The sequence below is a fragment of the Microdochium trichocladiopsis genome (genome assembly GCF_020744255.1).
Source record: "Microdochium trichocladiopsis strain MPI-CAGE-CH-0230 chromosome Unknown B0I36scaffold_2, whole genome shotgun sequence".
Lineage (NCBI taxonomy): Eukaryota > Fungi > Ascomycota > Sordariomycetes > Xylariales > Microdochiaceae > Microdochium > Microdochium trichocladiopsis.
The window spans coordinates 1,954,768-1,972,991 of NW_025763545.1; the positions used below are offsets into that span (position 1 = coordinate 1,954,768).

Here is an 18,224-nt window from a genome sequence, read left to right on the forward strand (position 1 = left end):
ACGCCCGAAACGTCCTGGCCACCCGGCAAATGCTCCATGCATCCCCGGAGACCTCTCGCCCATTCGGTTACGACACCCGCTGCACATTGGCATGAGACCTACAGCTGAACGTGCTCCATACGGCTGCTTCCGCTCCCAAGCCTCCTGTACACACCAGGAAGAGAAGGTGTGTTGGACAGGCCGGTGAGAATCTCCCGACTTTTTTTTTTTTTTTTTTTTGATCTCCCCCGTTGACTCTGCGGCTGCTTGCCATTGCATGCAAGAGGAAGTGAGCTGCAATCCAGGATCAGTAAGTGCCTTAGCACGTAACAAGTGTCTCTTGTGTCTCTGCGCCTTCTTTCGCTGCCACGACCGTGGACGACATTCTTCCCCGGTCGACCCTTGGAAACGTACTGAGCCGGGGGCCCCGTGTCGTGAACATGGGATCTGGTTGGAAACCATCCAAGCCCGAGTAACTAAATTGATGCCTGATTTGACAGACAAGTGGCTGCCTTCAAAATGGCAACAAGTATACCAGCTGGCTGCGGTACGCGACCATTGGCCGCGCCAGTTGGGAATAGCGTGGCGTGCTGCGAGACGGCCTTTCAGCTGGCGAATCCTATCCGGCGATGCCCGTCGCCTCTTCAGATGGAAACCTTGCGACTTCCTACAACTCTGGCCGTAGTTGGATGGCCTCGGACAGAACGATATTCGGGTGCTTTTCAACATGGGCGGCAACAACAGAGGAGACGGCCCGAGAATGGCTTGACCTACTGACGGATAGCCGTGTACCGAAACGGGAAAACTCTTCGGGCATGACGCATGGCTGCCGGATGTCTGCAGAATGTTGGTCAACACAAGAGAGTATCGTCGCTATTTTTCCTGGTAGCACTATTGTGCGCATCTGCTGCAAATGGACAAACGTTGCGAGCCCCAATCATCTCAACAGGACCAGACCTGCACACGTCTCTGCCAAGATGGCAGGCATTTCATCATGGATACTCGCAGGCTGTCTTCGTGGTGGTTGGGGGCAAGGGCGTCGCGCGATGCATAGACCGAGACCCCCCCCTGAATGCTGCATCTCCACGCTCTTCCGCGAACCGGGATGGGCTGGACTGGCATGCAGTGCCGGAGACTTCGTGCACATCGGGGGCCGAGAGCGGCATCGTTTTGCGGACCAGGCCATTCAGCGAACTCCCCGCATCCTATGCAGCCCAGCTCGACGAACATGAACAGCTGACTGCCTTCGTTTGGCACCAGCCCCCATCTGTGGCCTTGTCACGTCAGCCTTCGGCTGATTCCGTCGCTCGGGAGTGGAGGGGGGCGCGGCAACAGCCGCCTTTCTGCGGCTCCTTGTCACCGGATCGCCTCGCCTCGAGATATAGTGGTGAGCCTGCGGCGCCAAATAACTGGAGTCTCACCATGCCATGCCATGCCAAGGTGCAAAGTCCCTATCCCAAACCTCGACATGCCACCACGTTGCCATGATAGGGCCTGTTTCAAGGCCCCTTGTGCAGGATGCATGTCTCTTGTCGTGGCTCTGCTTGATGAGGCTCCTCCCTCCAGCGTCGCATGCGTCTACCGGTGAGAAGAAGCGACCAGCCTCCTACTACTATACGTGGCTTCTGAGACTCGGGCCCCTGGGAGATTGCAGGCGCGCCGGGGGTGACTTGACCGCTGTGCATATCATTGCCTGCTGCTGCTGCCGCCGCCGGGGCGTCCGCGTGACGGACAGATGAGGCTGACCGAGGGCGTCACAGGTTTTGGGACTTTGCAAGCATGGCGGCTGCATCTTGCGGCATATGCCGGAGAGAGAGAGAGACACACACACAACACGGTGCCTGCGTCTATCATGCATATAATTGTGGCGTTCCGATGTTCTGAGGCACATGTATCAAGAGATATTGGGCTGCCGGAGAGCTGCAGAGAGCCGCTGTCACAAGGGGTGGCCAGGGGAGAGCTGCCGTTGCTGCCGCCCGCCGCCCATGCTTGTCTTTTTCGTTATACCAATCTTCTGCGGGATGTGTGCTCCGGTTAGACGGGCACCAGCAGCAGGGGCGGCCGTTGTGAACAGCGGACGTTGTTGTATTGCCCCCCCCCCCCCCCCCCACCTCCCTCTTTCCCTCGCCTCCATGTCTGTCATCACAGGACAGACACATGTCACAACAGGAACACGGCCTGGACAGTGACGTGGATCCTAAAAAGGGGGGAAACGGACACACATATGCAGGTCTTGCTTGAAGATTACATATCTTACAGTCCCGGCCTTGATTTACTTGGCACACGTTGCTGCAGAGTATCGGATCAACACCTGGATCTGGTAAACTCCTGACCACATGGCATGGGCGTTCTGCACTCGATATCACTTCTCTCTCTCGCGGGGGGCGTACGCGTAGGGTCCCTCCCTCGATGCTTGGGCTTTGCGCAAAGGAAAGTCCCGGGAAAAAAGTTCCCGAACGAAAAGTTCCGAACTAAATATATTGGAAGGCGGGGGGGGGGGGGGGGGGGGGTCAGTCTACCAACTACCAAGGCAGGGAGGGGGTATACTTTGTTGTTTGTGCCGATAAGAACGACGACGTCGTCGTCGTCCCACAAAGTTGGTCATGGTTGCTCGCCTTTTTACAGCAGTAGTGAACGTGGAAGGGTTTTTCTTTTCTGCAATGGCCCGGCAAAGTGCATGTCCGCCCAAGGAATATCGACTTAGTTTGCATATCCATTAATGCAAATGCTGAGGAACGTCTCATGTCAGGTCTGAGCACATAGGTCGGGGTGGTGGCAGATGATGTTCTTTTGGCTTGTAAGCTTCAGACTGGTTTCTTGTCCACTGTCTATTCGAAGCTGCATGGCGCTGCAGCATTACTGTTGAACGGTGCTCAATCGTCAAAATTTCGTTATTGCTATTGAGGACTGATTGTTGAATAAGTCTTCGCAATGTTTGCTATTTAGAACTTTTGAGCGTTCAAAGTGACTGGTTAGAGCATTATCAAGAGAATGCAGCTTCCTACAACGTGCCTGCAACTAATGGTGTTACAAGTATGTTCTCTTGTCCGTTATACACGAGATAGCGGAGGTCATATTTATTTCAACTCCCAGAAGTGCCGTCTTTGTCTGCCTTTTCCGGGTTTCCCCCAAGATAGATATCATGCTGCTCCGGTACGAGACTCATGACTTGATTGTCTCGTTGTCAGACAGACATGGTGTTCCACCTATTTCATGGTTATCGAATCAGTCTATTGAACAGTAGCAATCGCCATGGCCTGTGCTGGAACACGTACAAACCCACAATATATACAGACATATTTTCAGGAACTCGTACAAACCAGAAACGTGATATGTGCAACTAAGATAAGGTCTGGGCCCAGGCTGAATGAATATAAATCCCATTGCCACAGAGACAACATGATTGTATTGTCGTGGCTCTGGTGATAAGCAGTAAGAGCCGGGGAAGCAACAGCATCACTAACAAGGTCAGAAATCCAGAAAATCAGTCCAGACACAAAACTTGCAGCCATTAGCCGAAGAGGCAGACTCTAGTCGTCGCCCTGGACTTGAGTTAACTTGGGTCTTGCCTATCCAGCTGCACTCTCCAACACTACTCCAGAGCTCACGAGTTTGCGGGGCTCGCCGCCACAAATCACTTTGGTGCGCCCACGTAGTCGCTTGCATCACAAGCTGAAATGGTATCTGGAACACACGCCTATGCGCATGTCGCAATCAACGATTACATGGTGAGGATGGCCAAGAGGCGACATCGCAATGCCCCTTCTAAGCTGCTATGAGCTTCCCAAGAGAGGCGCTCAGCTGACATGCCCTTTCCAGCTCCCACAGACTTACCCCTCAATTACCAACTCGAGCAGGATGAGCAATCAGCTGTCATGCCCATCTTGCACACGCCTCGCCACCATTCCTTTCCTGCCCAGCTCACGAAATGTGAAGCAGAAGAGCTGCCAGCCCTTTGCTCCTGCCATGGGGGCATGACCCGTGCAATCAAAGAGACTCCAGCGCAGACACTTCCCTCCCTCGAGGTAGAGCCGCGAAGCCATGGACGCAAGGCCCCGCGCAGACTCAGCGATATGCCTGCCAGCAGCAGCAGCAGCAGCAGCCGCCGCCGCTGCAGAGGGCTTCTTTGCGCGGCAGGGGCTCCCCGTCTCGGCACGGGAGCAGTGCGACGAGTTCGCCCGGTCTCTCTGCCGGAGCCAATTCCCCAGCCTTGGCCGGATCCGTCCCGCGGCCTCTTAGGGATATTGTTCTTATACACTGTTCCTCAGCGACACTCCCGCTGCTCGGACCAGTATCCAGGACAGCAACGAGCCTGGGCGTCATCTCACAGAGGCTCGCGATGCCGACCACGATGCAGATCATGGGGATGGTGGCATGGTCATCCAGTTCCGCCCGCGGGCCCATGCCATAGACACCGAGGTGGCCGCCGTAGCCTGCTCTGTTTACGGACGACTAGCACCAAGGACGCAGAAGATTGGCGAGCTCGGCGAGCTCGAGCTTGTCGTGTACGCGCTCCACCGGATCATTGGTGTTTCATTGCTGGACTCTCGGATCACCGCCGGTGCGCCGCCGCCGCCATCCTCAACGGGAGTCTCGTCTCTTGCACCACCGCAACGAGATGCGCAACTTTTGGTTGACCAGCCGCAGGGCTCGGCGCAGAGAGAACGGCTGGTGCGAGACTTTGCCCGCTTCCACGCCACGGGCTTCAAGGACGCCATCGCCACTTCCACAACGACGAGTGAGACGACAAAGTCGACGACGAAAGCGCCTCCGCGGCGTGGTCTCGTGGGAGCCTCGCTCCGCTCCCGCTTGCAGACGATGCATGCCTCCCTCCCGCAGCGGCTCAAGCCCTTCGTCGTCTCCGCGCTGGACAGTCTCGAGGCCATCGAGTCCGCGCTGCCCTGGGTGCTCACCCACGGCGACCTCCTGCCCGCGAACATCATGGTCGACCCGGCGACCGGCGCGCTGGCGGGGCTCATAGACTGGGCCGAGGCAGAGCACCTCCCGTTCGGCGTGGGCATGTACGGGCTCGAGGAACTTCTCGGCGAGCAGCAGGTACAAGGACAGGAGCAGCAGCAGGAGCAAGCCATCGAGGACCAACAACAAGGAGACGGCACGAGATGCGGGGGAGACGCGGCAACGAAGATGAAGAAGGAGGAGAAGAAGACGAAGACGGAGACGAGGAGATTCATATACTGCCCAGACGCCCGGCGCCTGCGGAGGATGTTCTGGGATGAGCTCACCCTTCTCTGCCCCGAGCTCGTGGCCGACGAGACGCAGGAGGGGCAGAAACAGATGCCGCTGCTGCCGCTCGTCAAGAAAGCACAGGACCTGGGCGTGCTGCTCTGGCACGGCATCGCCTTTGACGACGGCGCCCTGGACCGCGGCTGCGCAGAGGGCAGGGACGACGAGGAGATTGCCAAGCTCGATGCCTTCTTCTTCTTCATCCCCCCCTCCTCCTCCTTGCCTTCTCCCTCTATCGCAGAACCCCCATCAGCCTCTCCAACATCGCCATCACTTACTTCTTCCCCATCCTCGTCACCGTCAGCTGCCGTGCTAGCGGGACGGCGCCGCGCAGGCGCAGAAGAGCAGGGCGCAGCGGCGGTCCCGTTTCCGAGTAACGCAACTAGATATCCCGACGCGCATGGGGCCTTGCGCAGGCTGCTGGGACGGTCTCTGAGGCTTTGGCGGTCCATGAGATTTACATCGCCAGCTGGTGGTGGGTCGTGATGACAACTCTAAGAGGGATTTCCACTTCCCCAGTTGGTTCCTCTTTTGGCACGTAGTAGTCATCGTCGAGAATAGCTGCCGATCGTGTGGGCTTCAGATACTACGCACGAGAAACGCCCGCATGTTGGAGAAGGATGGAAGAAGAGTCTTTTTATCGTGTCAAGCTGCGCTTTAGCACAAAAGCAAGCCTCACACGTTTGGAAACTCTTCACTATCATGACGCACCGGGAGCCGCAAGGGAGTACTGAGTAAGTTATATTCTTCAACGAGAACGCCCATCATAATGCTCTTTGTCCAAATATAAACCGTCGACTGCCCGTTCTGTCGTGCAAGGACTCAAAAGGAGAACCTTTGAAAAAGTAATGATTAGAAGATTAGTTCAGGGTCGCGTTTATCCTATCTCAAGGACCTCACAGAGGGGTATGCTGGTGGAATCATGACCAACACCGCCCATTCGATGCCATCTTGAGTGTAAAATTACATTATTCGAGGGTGGAATACCACCCAGCAGTACAGAAAAGCATGCCACTTGCACTCAAGAAGACTTGGTGGCCGCCGTTGGCTTTTCAGCTTCAGCCTTGAGAGCGTTCTCGGCGTTGACGCGAGATCTCTCGTATTTCAAAGTCGTATCGCCCTTCCACATTGTACCCAGAATCCGGTCCCAAAAGGTGAAGTATGGTTGCGCGAAATTCGTCTTGATGCCCCAGCTTTGGTGGTGGATGTCGTGGTAGGCAGCGTTGTTGCCAGAGATGTGCTGGAGGGGGTCCCATGGAAGTGCGTATCCGCAGTGGTCGTCGACAGTCTTCATCGACGAGAAGGCGAAGAACAGCATACCCTGTCTTGAGGTCATGAAAGAAAGCTTATAGGCCAGACCGGCCCCGACGGTGTCAAGCAAGAAGCCCTCAACAGGGTGGTTGTACAAAGCACCGTATGCGTAAGGGACGTAGAGACGGTGGTGTCGAGAGTGCAGGGTAGCTGCGTGAGGTGTCAGAATTCTGTCATTCGCTCCGGAACGGTCAATTGAACACTTACTGTACAGCCACCTGTTCATGTGCATGGCTCTGTGGAGGAAGTACTGCCAGGTATCGAGGAAAACAGTGGCCGCGAGGAATTGGAGGCCAGGAATCACTACGTTGTAGATGACCTTTGCGACGAACAGCTCCCAGGCCGCGAAAGCCGGGACAGATGTAGTGCCGTTAGTAGCAGCCAAGGAGGTTGTCAAGAACGGATAGTGTCCACCTGCAAGCACTCCAGCGAGCAGAGGATGAGAACCGGCCATGTTCTTGGACAGAGCAGTGGCGTTGAGGCCGAGAAAGCCTAGCAGTGATGGCAACGCGCGCTGGGCTAGCCGGATGCGAGTCGCCCATACAGCCACGTCGTACTCCTCCGTGCCGGTCATCTGCGGCGGATCAGTCAAGCCCAGGATGACGGACACGACAGCCTGCAGGATCTGCTGGAAGATGACATCGCGAAGCACCTCGTACCGGGTGACGCGGTTCCGTTGTGTAATCTCGGCAGGCGTGTGCAGACGATACTGAGGCCAGAAATCGTAGGTGTCGACGATGTGGAAGAAGATGGAAACTACCCAATATGAGACGGTGGGCGCAAGGGTCAAGAGGTACAGATCCGGGAGGAATGACAGTACGTCGTCGCGCACGACAGCTGTATATGTCGGTAGAGGCGGCAAGTCGTAGGTCGACGTCGAGTTCATCGCCATTGCCGCCATGACTGGCGTGGTTGCGACGGCTGCGGACTTGGGTTGTGATGAGATGTTCGTTGCACTGATAACAACTTTGGGGCTGGACGAAGGTCAATGTGCCGGCCGGCCCGGGTGGAGGCGGTCGTGGTCCAAATCAGGAGGTTTGGTAGATTGCGGTGGAAGTAGGGGAGTGGTGAAGCGCGTCGGCTGGGCGCTGGAATGCTGCTGGGGGTCCGCTTAGAGTCAAGATCGAAAGGAGAGGTCGAAGTTGGCTGTAGGGCTGGAGAGAACGTGTAGGAGGAGCAATGCAGGTCGTGATTGAGAAGGAGCGAGGAGAAGAAGACTGGACCACGCTGGTTCGGGGGTTTGTGTCCGTGATGAAGAGCAAGCAGCCGGGCGAGCAGGCAGAAGGACTTGATCAGGGGAGAAAGCGGGCGGGATCGCTGGAGATCAGACCCTGCTTGAGACTGAGGCAGATGACATGCTAGACTCGAAAACGCTGGCGAGCTGTGACGGCCCCGAAGTCCGGTCGCGTGTTGCCGCTGCTCAAACGGGCCCGGGTGGCGCGACACTTCTAATGCCGCGCCTACCTGGCACCCGTCCGTGCCAGGGGGGCTGTCGCGAGGTACCTGTCTAGGCAGGGAGATAGGGTGGGACTTTGATCATGAGCCAGCATCGCAGTCTCTTGCACATAAAAGCAGGCAGCGCGCAGGTACTCTATAGCTCGGGCTTCAAGATCTGTACTTGATGCACAGTCCCGCCCCAGAGCCCAACTCCCGCTGTGATTTGTCACTTGCCCCCTTTTCCCAATCTCGCTACCCGGATGGTCCGGTCTTACGATTCTACAGATGAATGGGACTAGTACGGTGCTGTGTAGTGTATTTTTGTTTTCGGGGACTGTTCTCGAGTCTGTCACCTAGTCATGGACGCCATGGCCCCTGAGTCTTGGTCTGGAGATGTAGAGGTAGGATGACAATCGCACGATACAATCGAGCACCTGCTGTTCGGTGGCACTGGGCGTGGGTGAGTAATAGACGAGGGACCGCCTGTCTGTGGCCCAAGAAGACCCTTTTTGCCACTGCGTGGGTTGAGGTGCAATCTGCCATGGCCGGAGCTAATGCATAACAAGATCTGCATGTACCAAGACGGCCTTCCGAACGGTCGCGGGCCCAGCCCAGTCCATCCGCAGGAACATGAACAACAAAACAACTAGCAGCATGGTAAGCGCCATCGGCCCCGTTCCGCAGTCAATGACATAAGTGGACTCGTGTAGAGCAAGGCTGCCCCTGTCGTTCCTGGCCAGCTGGATGTGTGGTATGCTGGGGAAGCTCATTTCATGCAGAGAAGCGCTGCATAACAGAGCCCAGACGGCGAGAACAGGCGTGCACACGATAATGCCTGTTTTCCTCCGGACCAGAGCTGATCAAGGCTCAGAGAGCGCAACATGCGAAGCTCACAATGCCGTGACGAAAGACGAGGGTAGCGGTGGTATGGATGATTGGGTCACAGCCCGTGCCTGCCACCACAAGCATGTCCTATCAATATCTTGCTCGGGATCTACCAGTCGTCTCTCGGGCAGTCTCGAAGGCGAATTTCAGGAAGGCGGCATTTCGAAGAGACGACGTTGGCGTCTCACGAATCGAGTTGCTGTGGAAGTGGGGATGGAGAGCTGGATGGACCCTTATTCCGGGTTTTCGTGGGCTCCAGGGCTGCTGGCTACTGAAATCAAGCCCCGATCCAGGTGTAAGCCAAGGTCGGCTCAAACCCATCTGACTTGGTTTCTTGACATGCCATCACATAGATTCGTCTCTGTTCGGTCGTAGCTGGTCTCTGCGAGTGTAGAAGACTTGCTCTCTCGGTGGTCCACAGGAGCGATACTGTGCATATCTTCATGCCAGGTTGAGACCAGCACAAGGCATTTGTCCGTGTTCTGGCCAGATTCGAGACTGCTGGTGTGTAGCTGGAGCAAGTGGTGGTGCATGAGTACAGACGACACTTTGGCGAGGCAAGGCAAGAAAAGAGCTGGAGCCCAGTCCCACGCCCGCCTGTCGTGTTAGTTGACTGGCTCGACTGACAGCTCTCAGCAAGCATGTGGACAGCAACGATCTCATGGCAGGGACCCCGCCCCGTCCAGGCTGGAAGCCCACTTTGGCGGGGACGTAAAATTTAGCACAGCGAATGAGGGGCAGCCGCCCGCCCTCGCTCTGCCCTCTGCTCTGGCTACGGCGTGCCTTTGGGAAAATATCAACAGCCTGCCCAGGTGCACTTTGTTCCTTCCATCCCGCCTCACGTCCTACCCACTTCTCCCATTCTCATCGAGCAATCGTGATACTTCGAACAATACCGCCACCATGATTATCTACAAGGTACGCTTCTCTCCTGGTAGCTTGGATCTCTCGCAGACGGCAGCACAAGCAGCAGCAGCATGTTTCGCGATCGTCTCAGCAACCCCGCTTTGCTAACTCGTGATTGTTCTGTTCTATTAGGATGCCGTTCTCGAGGTGCTGGGCAACACTGGCGATGAGCTCATCTCCGACTCGTTCGACGTCAAGGAGGTTGACGGCGTCGCGTACGAGGCTGACTGCGCCATGATCGAGATTGGTGCCGTTGATGTCGGTACGTAGTCCCAACAAGCCGGGCTGCACATCGAGAGTGCTTTGGCGGGGGAGAATGTCCAACTGACCTGAAACCAACACATCACACAGACACTGGTGCCAACGCTTCCGCCGAGGAGGCTGAGGAGGGTGTCGAGGACTCTGCCGAGAAGGTCAACAACATTGTCCACTCCTTCCGCCTCCAGCCCACCAGCTTCGACAAGAAGAGCTACCTGGTCTACCTCAAGGAGTACATGGGCAACGTCAAGAAGGCCCTTGCCGCCAAGGGCGCTACCGAGGAGGAGGTCAAGGACTTCCAGTCCAAGGCCAACGCCTTCGCCAAGAAGATCATCGCCAACTTCAAGGACTACGAGTTCTACATTGGCGAGAGCATGAACCCCGACGGAATGTACGTGTTGACTCTACCTGTGGGCATGGAGATGCGCGACCCCCCACATTGGATCACTTGCCATACCTTGCGTCGAATGAGTACTAACATGCACAAACAGGGTTGTTCTCCTCAACTACCGTGAGGACGGCGTCACCCCTTACGTGACCCTGTGGAAGCACGGTCTTACCGAGATGAAGGTTTAAGCCCCCTTGGTGGATGCGACAGGAAGGATTTGAAAGAAGATACCACGAAGCCCATGATCAATGCCACAGTCCCCTTTGTATCGTGCGGAGGCCCGAGGGGAAAAAAAGTAAAACTATCTACCGCCATTTCTTACGATGCGTGGAGAGCATTCATACCGTTTCGACCCCATTGTGCAGCAGCAAAACCCTTGCCAGGGAAGTTCTGGCTAGATCCAAAGTCTATTCAGCCATCAAATGAAAAGCAAAGGATGATGATGATCTGATTATGCTGCGATGTTTATGCAGGTTCTTGTTCAGTGGGTATCGGCTTGACTCAAACTGCATCAAAAGGTAGGTCTAGTTGCTAATGGAATTGGAGGAGGCGGTCCTCCTGAATCTCCGTCAGCCGCACTTGTGCTAGACAGACCTGGTTTCTTTTTTGGCGGCGGAGGAGCAGCCTTCTTCTTCGCCGCCAGAGCAGCACCGCTAAAGGATGCGGCGGCACCCGCCATGCTGGTCGGCCCCGTGTTGTAGGCGACACCCCCTCCAGCACCGCCGCCAAACCTCTGACTGACCGAGTTCGCCGTCTTAAGCCCGGAAGCGACCTGCGCCCCGTGGCGCTCACGGAAGTTGTTGGCCGTGCCTGCGGCCGCCTTAGCATCCGCCAACGACACTGATGATGGGTCCTTGTTGAACTGCGATACCGTGCGCAGGGCTGCCTGTTTCTGCGCCCATGTTGTGCCACCGCCTGCTGATGCTGGTGGGGGTGGTGTATCTGCTGCTGCTGTTGTGTTTGCCGTCGTTCTGCTGCCACCGCCGCCGATGCCGAAACCGGGGACTGAGATTCCTGCTGCGCCGAGCCGGTTCGCTGCCGAGCCGTTGATGTAACCCCCAGAACTCGCCGTTGCCGAGGCGGCCACAGGGGTACGCGCGGGTGATACTGGCGGGGAGGCCGGCGAGGCCGGCGAGGCTGTTGAACCTGGTCTCCGCGGCGGCAATCGCGGAGGAAGAGACGGTGGTGGTCCAGCCATTCTCCCCGCACCTGGTGCTGCTCCTGCTGGTGACTGCGTGCTGGTGCGAGCCGGTGAAACCGGAGAAGTCGGTGTGCGCGACGTGTGGCCAGGTCCGAGTGGGCCTGTGCCTGGAGCACGACCATCCGCGCCGTCCCTGCGTGCCGGCGGCGGCGGCAAGTGTGAAGTCGAGAGGCCGGAGCTGTCGATCTTGAAGGGCTTGGGTGGTGGTCTGGGCTGCTCCTCCTCCTGTACTGGGCTCGGGGAGTAGTTGGCCCGTCCTCCCGATACATCTCCTGCTACCGATGATGAGGACGGGGCTGGTAGAGCCGGCGGTTGCCGCGACTGGTATGCTGAAGCTGTTGAGGTCGGGACAACTTGGCCACCTGCGGCGACGTGCTTGGGAGGCGGGCCAAACGAGTTTGGATCCTTGAGTGAGGCAATAGGCATAGCAGCGCCGCGGCTCTCTGAGGACGACGAGGCTGAGCCGCCGAGAGGCCGACTAAGCAGGCCATTCTGTCAAAATATTCAGTACACCAAGACAACCGTGAAAAGCGATACAAGAAGGAACAGCGCCAAGAGGACTTGCAAGGTGATGACATGAAGGGACCTTGGGGGACAGAAAAGCAAACAAGGACCTACCACACGGCCACGGACGCCGCCCCCTGAAGAGCTGGAGCTGGAGCTGGAGCTCGACTTCTCTGGGCGCCAGCCATTCTTGGCGATGTTCTTGAACCTTTCCGACATGACCTGGGGCGTCGAGCTAGACGATGCCGTGTTATCGCGCAGAGCTTGTCGCACAGGGAAGAGACAGAGGCCGTGACTCGTGGGGTGCTTGGTGGATGGAGGCCGCTGGCGCTCGGTGCCAGTGCCGTCACTGGTGGGGGCGGCTGCAGCTGGCTGGGACCCTTGCGAGCAGGGGCAGGCACGATGATTGACAGACAGAAAACCGGCCGGACCATGGTCGGCAGATGCTCACTCGGGGCAGATGTCTTCCACTGCTCTCCACGTGCAAGTGGCATCCTGCTCGACAAACATTCAAGAGAATGTCTTGACGGGCATGAGCGAGCAGCCAATGCGCATCATCCCTGAGCAGAAAGCAATGGGCGTTTGTAGCCTGGGTTGTGGTGACAGTTTATTTTAGGACTGCCGATTGGTTACCTGGCGGGTCGGCCCAGCGCCCCTCCAAATATTGACTTTCAGACGTCCAGTCGCGTGTCGCGCCAGTCGCATAATTTGGCCTGCACTTTGCCAGACCACATCACGACCACAACCTCGCAATCCAGCGCCGCGAGCGCAGGCGCCACATGTCCCCTCAATTATCATGGCCGACACTGAGCTGCTCACCGAGCACTTTGGCTACCCTCCGGTCGTGAGTTGTCCTCATCACACCAGTGCGTGGTGGTGGCCAAGACTAACTGACCGCCGTACCCCCAGAGCCTGCTAGACGACATCATCAACAGCGTCAACATCCTCGCCGAGCGCGCCCTCAATAGCGTCGAACAGGGCCTCCTCAATGCGCCCCCCGCCAGCCTCGGCTTCAAGACCAGGCCACCGCCCAAGCACAACGCCGCCGACCCGTGGAACCCGGTCGAGGCGGCCAAGAACGAGATCGAGGCCGGCACCCACCAGCTCGAAACGCTCCTGTGCGCCAGTATAGACCGCAACCTCGACAAGTTTGAGCTCTTTGTCCTCCGCAACTTCCTCTGCGTCCAGCCCGTCGACATTCGCGACTGGATGCGCCTGAGCCACTACGAGGGCCTCGACTTCGTCAACGCCGCCGTGGCTGCAGACTCGGATGCGGCGCGACAAAAACAACCGCAGAATGCCTCGAGCGACGTGCCTACTCTGGCCAGCATCAATGAGCTACGCAGGAAACTGCGGGAAAGCATGCGACTGAACGCCCTCCTCACGGCCGAGCGCGAGCGCAACGCTCGCACGCTACAGAAGCTCCAACATTTGATCCTCGGCGGCAAGGTTCAGGTCAAGACGGAGGGCGGCGACGACAACAGCAACGACACATCAACGACCGTGCCGCAATCAGACATGGACGGTGCAGAGAAACATGGTCCCAGCCCGTTCGCATTCCTCCAGCAGAAGGGCACACTCTCTGCCGCGGGGGGCTCCACGCCGCTTGGCACGACGACAGCATTCACATTGTCCCAGCTCCAGGCTCTGCGCGCGCTGTCAGAATCCCTGCGCAATGTAACACCTGATCTCCTCGCACCCACTCCTCCCGAAGAGGACCATGAGGACGAGGGCGATGACGCGAGCCAGCGCAAACCGGGTCTCGACTTTGACGAGGAGAAACATCGAAGTAAGAGCTGGCGCCGCCAGCGCACAGAGTACGTCGAGCACGCGACGCGGCGGCACCTCGAGATCGTGCATGGGCTCGAGCTCGGGCGGCACGGCGAGGTGCGCGACGGCGAGTGGCAGGGCGAAGGACGGCAGCTGGCGCACGGCGAGGTTGAAGGGTTGGAAAAGGTCGCTGCTATTCTCGGCAGGGAGACCGCTTCATCATCATCATCTTCTTCTTCTTCAGCTAGGGCTGCTGCAGGCGGAGCTACACAGCAGGATGAGGACCAGCACGACACAGCCGCCGCGTTTTCAGCATTAACTACGAGGAGAGCAGGCTCCGCGGGGCCGCCCGCGGCGACGCCTGCGGCAAAGTCACGCATCAGCAAGTCCACCGCGACCACCCCCGCGACAGCGGCCAGGGCCTCTGCTGCGAGCCACCGGAAACCGCCAGCCAGCGCCTCCGCGTCTCTGAGGCGGACACCCGCGAGCGGCCGGAAAGCGACCACCACCACCACGCCGGGGCCTCGCAAAGTCGCGACGAAACCCGGTGATGGCGGCGACCATCGCGACGACAGGATGATGGTGGAAGAGCGGGACGAGGACGACGATGACGAGGAGGACCTGATGGACATGTCTTGAGGGGCCGCAAGTCTGCGCGGTTGTGTGCGTGACTACACGGCATAAGTCCTGAACATTGGCCCTCTTTGTCGTGGGACGCTGTTTTGTTGTTTTGCGGGTTCTCTATCGGTATCAAGGAGGGGGGGGGGGTATCCTGCTATTTAGGCGCAAAGGGTGGTCAGGCGTTTATAGTTGTTTCTGCTTATTTTTGTTTTCCGTTCCGAAAGTTTTGAAGAAGGAAACCTCAGCTTAGTATTTCTTCGCTCCTACTGACTGATCGGTCTTCCTGATCGATAATCCAAAGAAACGAGTTTTCCCAATCCCAATTTCAAGGAAGCACGATCTAGAATTCCTTCTCTTGCGCGTGAAATGTTGATTAATCCCCAGAGGAGGTGACTCTCCATCATCGTAAATATCAAACGAGGCAGACGTGAAGCACGCATTAGACGGGCCCCCCTTGCAATGACGAGGCAACGAGACTACAGAGTACCTGGCGTTTGAAAATGGTTATACGCTAGATTATCATGGTTTGGTTCTGATACAGTATTCTACAGTTGAGCTTCCGCCCGTATTTCCTCCTCAGAAAACGAGGCCATGTGACGAGCAGGGCGCGGGACGACACCTCTCTGCACAATCTTGCTCTCTTCCTCTACCGTCGCCGCAACCCGGGAAGTGGTGAGTCGAGCAGCCCCTCCTCGGCCGAGACATGCCAGAACGTGTGCTTCCAGTAGCTGTCCTCCTCGCTGCCCGGCGTGGTGGGCGGGTGCAGCTCCTCGTATTTCTGCTTGGTCGTGTTGGCGAGCCCGCGAGCCTCCTCACGCCTGTTTTGGGCGAGCAGCATGCGCAAAAGCTCGAGCTGCGTGCCAAGTGTCGTAAGATACCCGGCCGCACACAGCTTGTAGTAGATGTCGAGCGCCTTCAGCTCGCCGACCAGCGCATATCCCTTGATCAGGCGGTCGTAGAAGACGCGGTCCATGTCGTCGTAGTCGAGCAAGCGGCGGCGCTTGAGCAGCGACTCTACCGCAAAAAGATCCGGAGGCGACCGGCTGAAGTAGTGCTCGACAAGCATTGTGTAGATGTGCGGCGACAGCTCGTGACCTTCGCTCCACAAGTGGGCGAGGACGACCTTGACTGCCTCTTTGGCGCGATCGCCGCTGCGTAGGAGCAAGTAGATCATTTTGCCGTATGTCTGGAGGTTCGTCTCGAGCCCAGCAGCTTTCATCTGCGACAGAACCTTGTTCACCATCTCGATCTGCTCTTCTACCGAGTCCAAATCTGCCAGGCAGGCGTCGAGAATGACAGTGAAAGTGGCTGCGTCTGCTTTGATCCCGAGCGAGTCCATGGTCGCAAACAAGCGAGCCACATCTTCCTGCCTGTCTTGGCGGATCAGAGGCCTCAAGAGCGTGTTGAAAGTGAAGATATCCGGCTTAAGGCCCTGGCGTGAGGACCACTCGACCAATTTCTCTGCAAGTGGCAGCCGATTGGAACGAATGAGGCCGGCCAATGCGGCATTGACCGGCTCAATAGATGGCTTGACGACTTTTGAGGTGTCGCCTGCTGCCTCCGCGCTCTTGTAAGCTCGAGTCAAATCCTCTAGTGCTTGGATGGCGCCCTCGACATTGCCACAATCGATCAGACCGGAGACGTATGTCGTCCAGACGCCAATGTCTAGCGTCATCTTGGATGCTGCGAGCTTGCCCCATATGTTGGTCAAACCGTGCAGGTTTCTGGCCTTCCGGCATCCATCGAGCATGACATTCCAGGTCCGCAAGGTAGGCTTGAGTCCAACTTTACGCAGTGTGTTCCAACACTGCACGGCCTTGTCCGTATTGTTCAGCGCCATATATGTATTAATGAAGGAGTTGAAAAGATCCGGGTAGTTCTTAAGCTGGGCGGCACGATCTGCCGGAATGTCCTGCTCAGGCCCAACAAAGGCGTGCCACAGCTTATCCACCTCATGCGAGTTGCGCGATCCTGAACGCCGGCCATATGCTTGAGACAAGCGTGACCCAATGTGTGAGGGGTCGAAATAGGTCTTGCTAGGAGAGCTGCTTGGCTGCTTGCCCGCCCATTCCTTGGAATTGTCCACATCTGTAACGTTCTCGTCCAGATGTTGCTTGATGCTGGGCCATTCGTCAAGTACATACTTCTCCAGTCCCGGGAAAGTCGCTCGCATAAGGTTCTGGAGTGTCTCGTCTCTGACACGGACAACCGTGATGAGGCGAGCAATCTTATTCAAGAACCGAACGGCAGCCCGCCTTGCTGCGGGGTTGCTTCGGCGTGAATCGAGAAGCAGTGTGTACGTGGCGATGGCCAACGCTGCTGTCGAGGGTCCGAGGCTTTCAGGGGGATACTGGGGGAACACGCTGCAGAACGCTGCAGTAAATTTGTCCGACCTTGAATACCTCGGGACAGAAAACTTATCGAGTCTGGGGAACCAAAACCCATCCATCTCGCTGTCGTTGTCCAGATTGATGGGGAACTTTGGGAGCGACAGAACTTTCCAGCAGTCAACGAGGTCGGCCAGCATAACATCCCGCGAAGCCAAGTGGCTCTCGTAGTCCTCAATCGACATGTCTGGATTGGAGTCGACGAGGCTTTGCACCAACTTGCCGACGAGAGAGCACCACCGATGTGGCTTGAGATCCCCGAGATCGGCATATACGCGGAAGATGTCGGCGGCGCTAGGCAAGGTGGTCGAGGTGAGGTCGGCTTCCTTGGCAGCAATGGCTTTGTCTACCAGCTTGGACACGACGGTGTAGAAGATCTGGGGTATGTACGACTCGGACTCGCGGACCGTTGGATAAATATGGCCCTTGAGGAAGGCGAAGGCGTCTGTGAGTGGGGCGTCGCTGTCGACCATGTCCTGGAGCTTTGCTACGTCCTGGACCAGAGTGAGGTTGACGCCGCCGACTGGCTGTCCAGACTGCTTGCCTGCCTGGGGGGTTGCATTTCTTCTTGCATCGTGCGCGGTGACGATGTCTTGAAAGATGGCTTCTAGCCTGGCCGAGGTCTGTGGAGGCGGGGCAGCCTGTCTAACTGGTCGATCTGGCCGGGCAGTGTTGGCCTGTCTCTCACCAGAGCCCGGCGCAAGCACGCGCCTGACGGGATTGTGCGGACGACGCTGGTTCTGGTCCTGGTTCTGCCGGTCTCGGGGCTCGCGAGCTGCGGCCTGCGTGTTGCTGGCGGGTGAGGTCGTCGCGAAGCCGGCGGCGAGGCGGGGGGCCCATAGCTGCGGCTGGTGACGCTGGGAGGCGCTGGTGGCCGTGAGATTATGGCGGCATAGCAGGCAGACGTTGCGCGGGGTCTTCATGCCCGCAGCCGGCTTGTGCAGGAACGGCGGGAGTCGGCTCGTGGGTAGTGGCCGGGGGAGCTCGTCCTGGGTCCTCTGATGCTGCTGTTGTGCTGGTGTGTTTGGGCTCGTCGTGCTCGGGTCGAGGTGGCCAGTCGTTGCAGACGTTGTGATTGATGCGTTGTGAGAAATTGATGGAGTTTTGACAATCTGGAGTGCGCGCCCTGCAAGGACGGACCGAGTCCCGGTGGGGCCTACAGCTCTTAGCTTGACGGGTGTGTGTCCACTGTGGAAACACCACCAGCTCGGACGCTGGAAGGTGCGCCCGGCACCGGTGACACATGACAATCCCGAGCTCGGAATTGCTTCGATCCAGTGACATGGCGACCTGTACCAGTGTCACTCAGTACATGGCACGAAATACCTCGCCG

At 57.6% G+C, this 18,224-nt stretch overlaps 7 protein-coding genes across 7 annotated transcripts; 4 read left to right on the top strand and 3 right to left on the bottom strand.

Moving 5' to 3' along the window:
• Positions 1-4,020: 4,020 nt before the first annotated feature.
• Positions 4,021-5,709, top strand: B0I36DRAFT_359335 (uncharacterized protein; the record flags this gene model as incomplete). Its single annotated transcript, XM_046158113.1, has 2 exons — positions 4,021-4,151; positions 4,248-5,709. 2 exons carry the CDS (start codon positions 4,021-4,023, stop codon positions 5,707-5,709), a joined length of 1,593 nt encoding a protein of 530 aa, XP_046016794.1.
• A 535-nt stretch (positions 5,710-6,244) lies between these two features.
• On the bottom strand, positions 6,245-7,420 carry B0I36DRAFT_236740 (fatty acid hydroxylase superfamily-domain-containing protein; the record flags this gene model as incomplete). Its single annotated transcript, XM_046149485.1, has 2 exons — positions 6,245-6,684; positions 6,742-7,420. The coding sequence occupies 2 exons, from the start codon at positions 7,418-7,420 to the stop codon at positions 6,245-6,247; spliced, it is 1,119 nt and encodes a 372-aa protein (XP_046016795.1).
• An 854-nt stretch (positions 7,421-8,274) lies between these two features.
• B0I36DRAFT_314585 (uncharacterized protein) lies at positions 8,275-9,410 on the top strand. Its single transcript, XM_046152783.1, has one exon. The coding sequence runs from the start codon at positions 8,716-8,718 to the stop codon at positions 9,229-9,231; it is 516 nt and encodes a 171-aa protein (XP_046016796.1). The 5' UTR covers positions 8,275-8,715; the 3' UTR covers positions 9,232-9,410.
• Positions 9,411-9,608: 198 nt separating this feature from the next.
• B0I36DRAFT_69642 (Mss4-like protein) lies at positions 9,609-10,758 on the top strand. Its single transcript, XM_046163227.1, has 4 exons — positions 9,609-9,774; positions 9,895-10,024; positions 10,114-10,411; positions 10,512-10,758. The coding sequence occupies exons 1-4, from the start codon at positions 9,760-9,762 to the stop codon at positions 10,594-10,596; spliced, it is 528 nt and encodes a 175-aa protein (XP_046016797.1). The 5' UTR covers positions 9,609-9,759; the 3' UTR covers positions 10,597-10,758.
• Positions 10,759-10,919: 161 nt separating this feature from the next.
• B0I36DRAFT_345754 (uncharacterized protein) lies at positions 10,920-12,607 on the bottom strand (the record flags this gene model as incomplete). The annotated part of the gene is made up of 4 exons (XM_046156388.1): positions 10,920-11,443; positions 11,618-12,101; positions 12,228-12,493; positions 12,565-12,607. The coding sequence occupies 4 exons, from the start codon at positions 12,605-12,607 to the stop codon at positions 10,920-10,922; spliced, it is 1,317 nt and encodes a 438-aa protein (XP_046016798.1).
• Positions 12,608-12,630: 23 nt separating this feature from the next.
• B0I36DRAFT_69667 (Mis12 protein-domain-containing protein) lies at positions 12,631-14,645 on the top strand. The gene is made up of 2 exons (XM_046163228.1): positions 12,631-12,957; positions 13,023-14,645. Exons 1-2 carry the CDS (start codon positions 12,910-12,912, stop codon positions 14,520-14,522), a joined length of 1,548 nt encoding a protein of 515 aa, XP_046016799.1. The 5' UTR covers positions 12,631-12,909; the 3' UTR covers positions 14,523-14,645.
• Positions 14,646-15,011: 366 nt separating this feature from the next.
• On the bottom strand, positions 15,012-17,977 carry B0I36DRAFT_314591 (uncharacterized protein). The gene has a single exon (XM_046152784.1). The coding sequence runs from the start codon at positions 17,812-17,814 to the stop codon at positions 15,151-15,153; it is 2,664 nt and encodes an 887-aa protein (XP_046016800.1). The 5' UTR covers positions 17,815-17,977; the 3' UTR covers positions 15,012-15,150.
• Between the last annotated feature and the right edge of the window lie 247 nt (positions 17,978-18,224).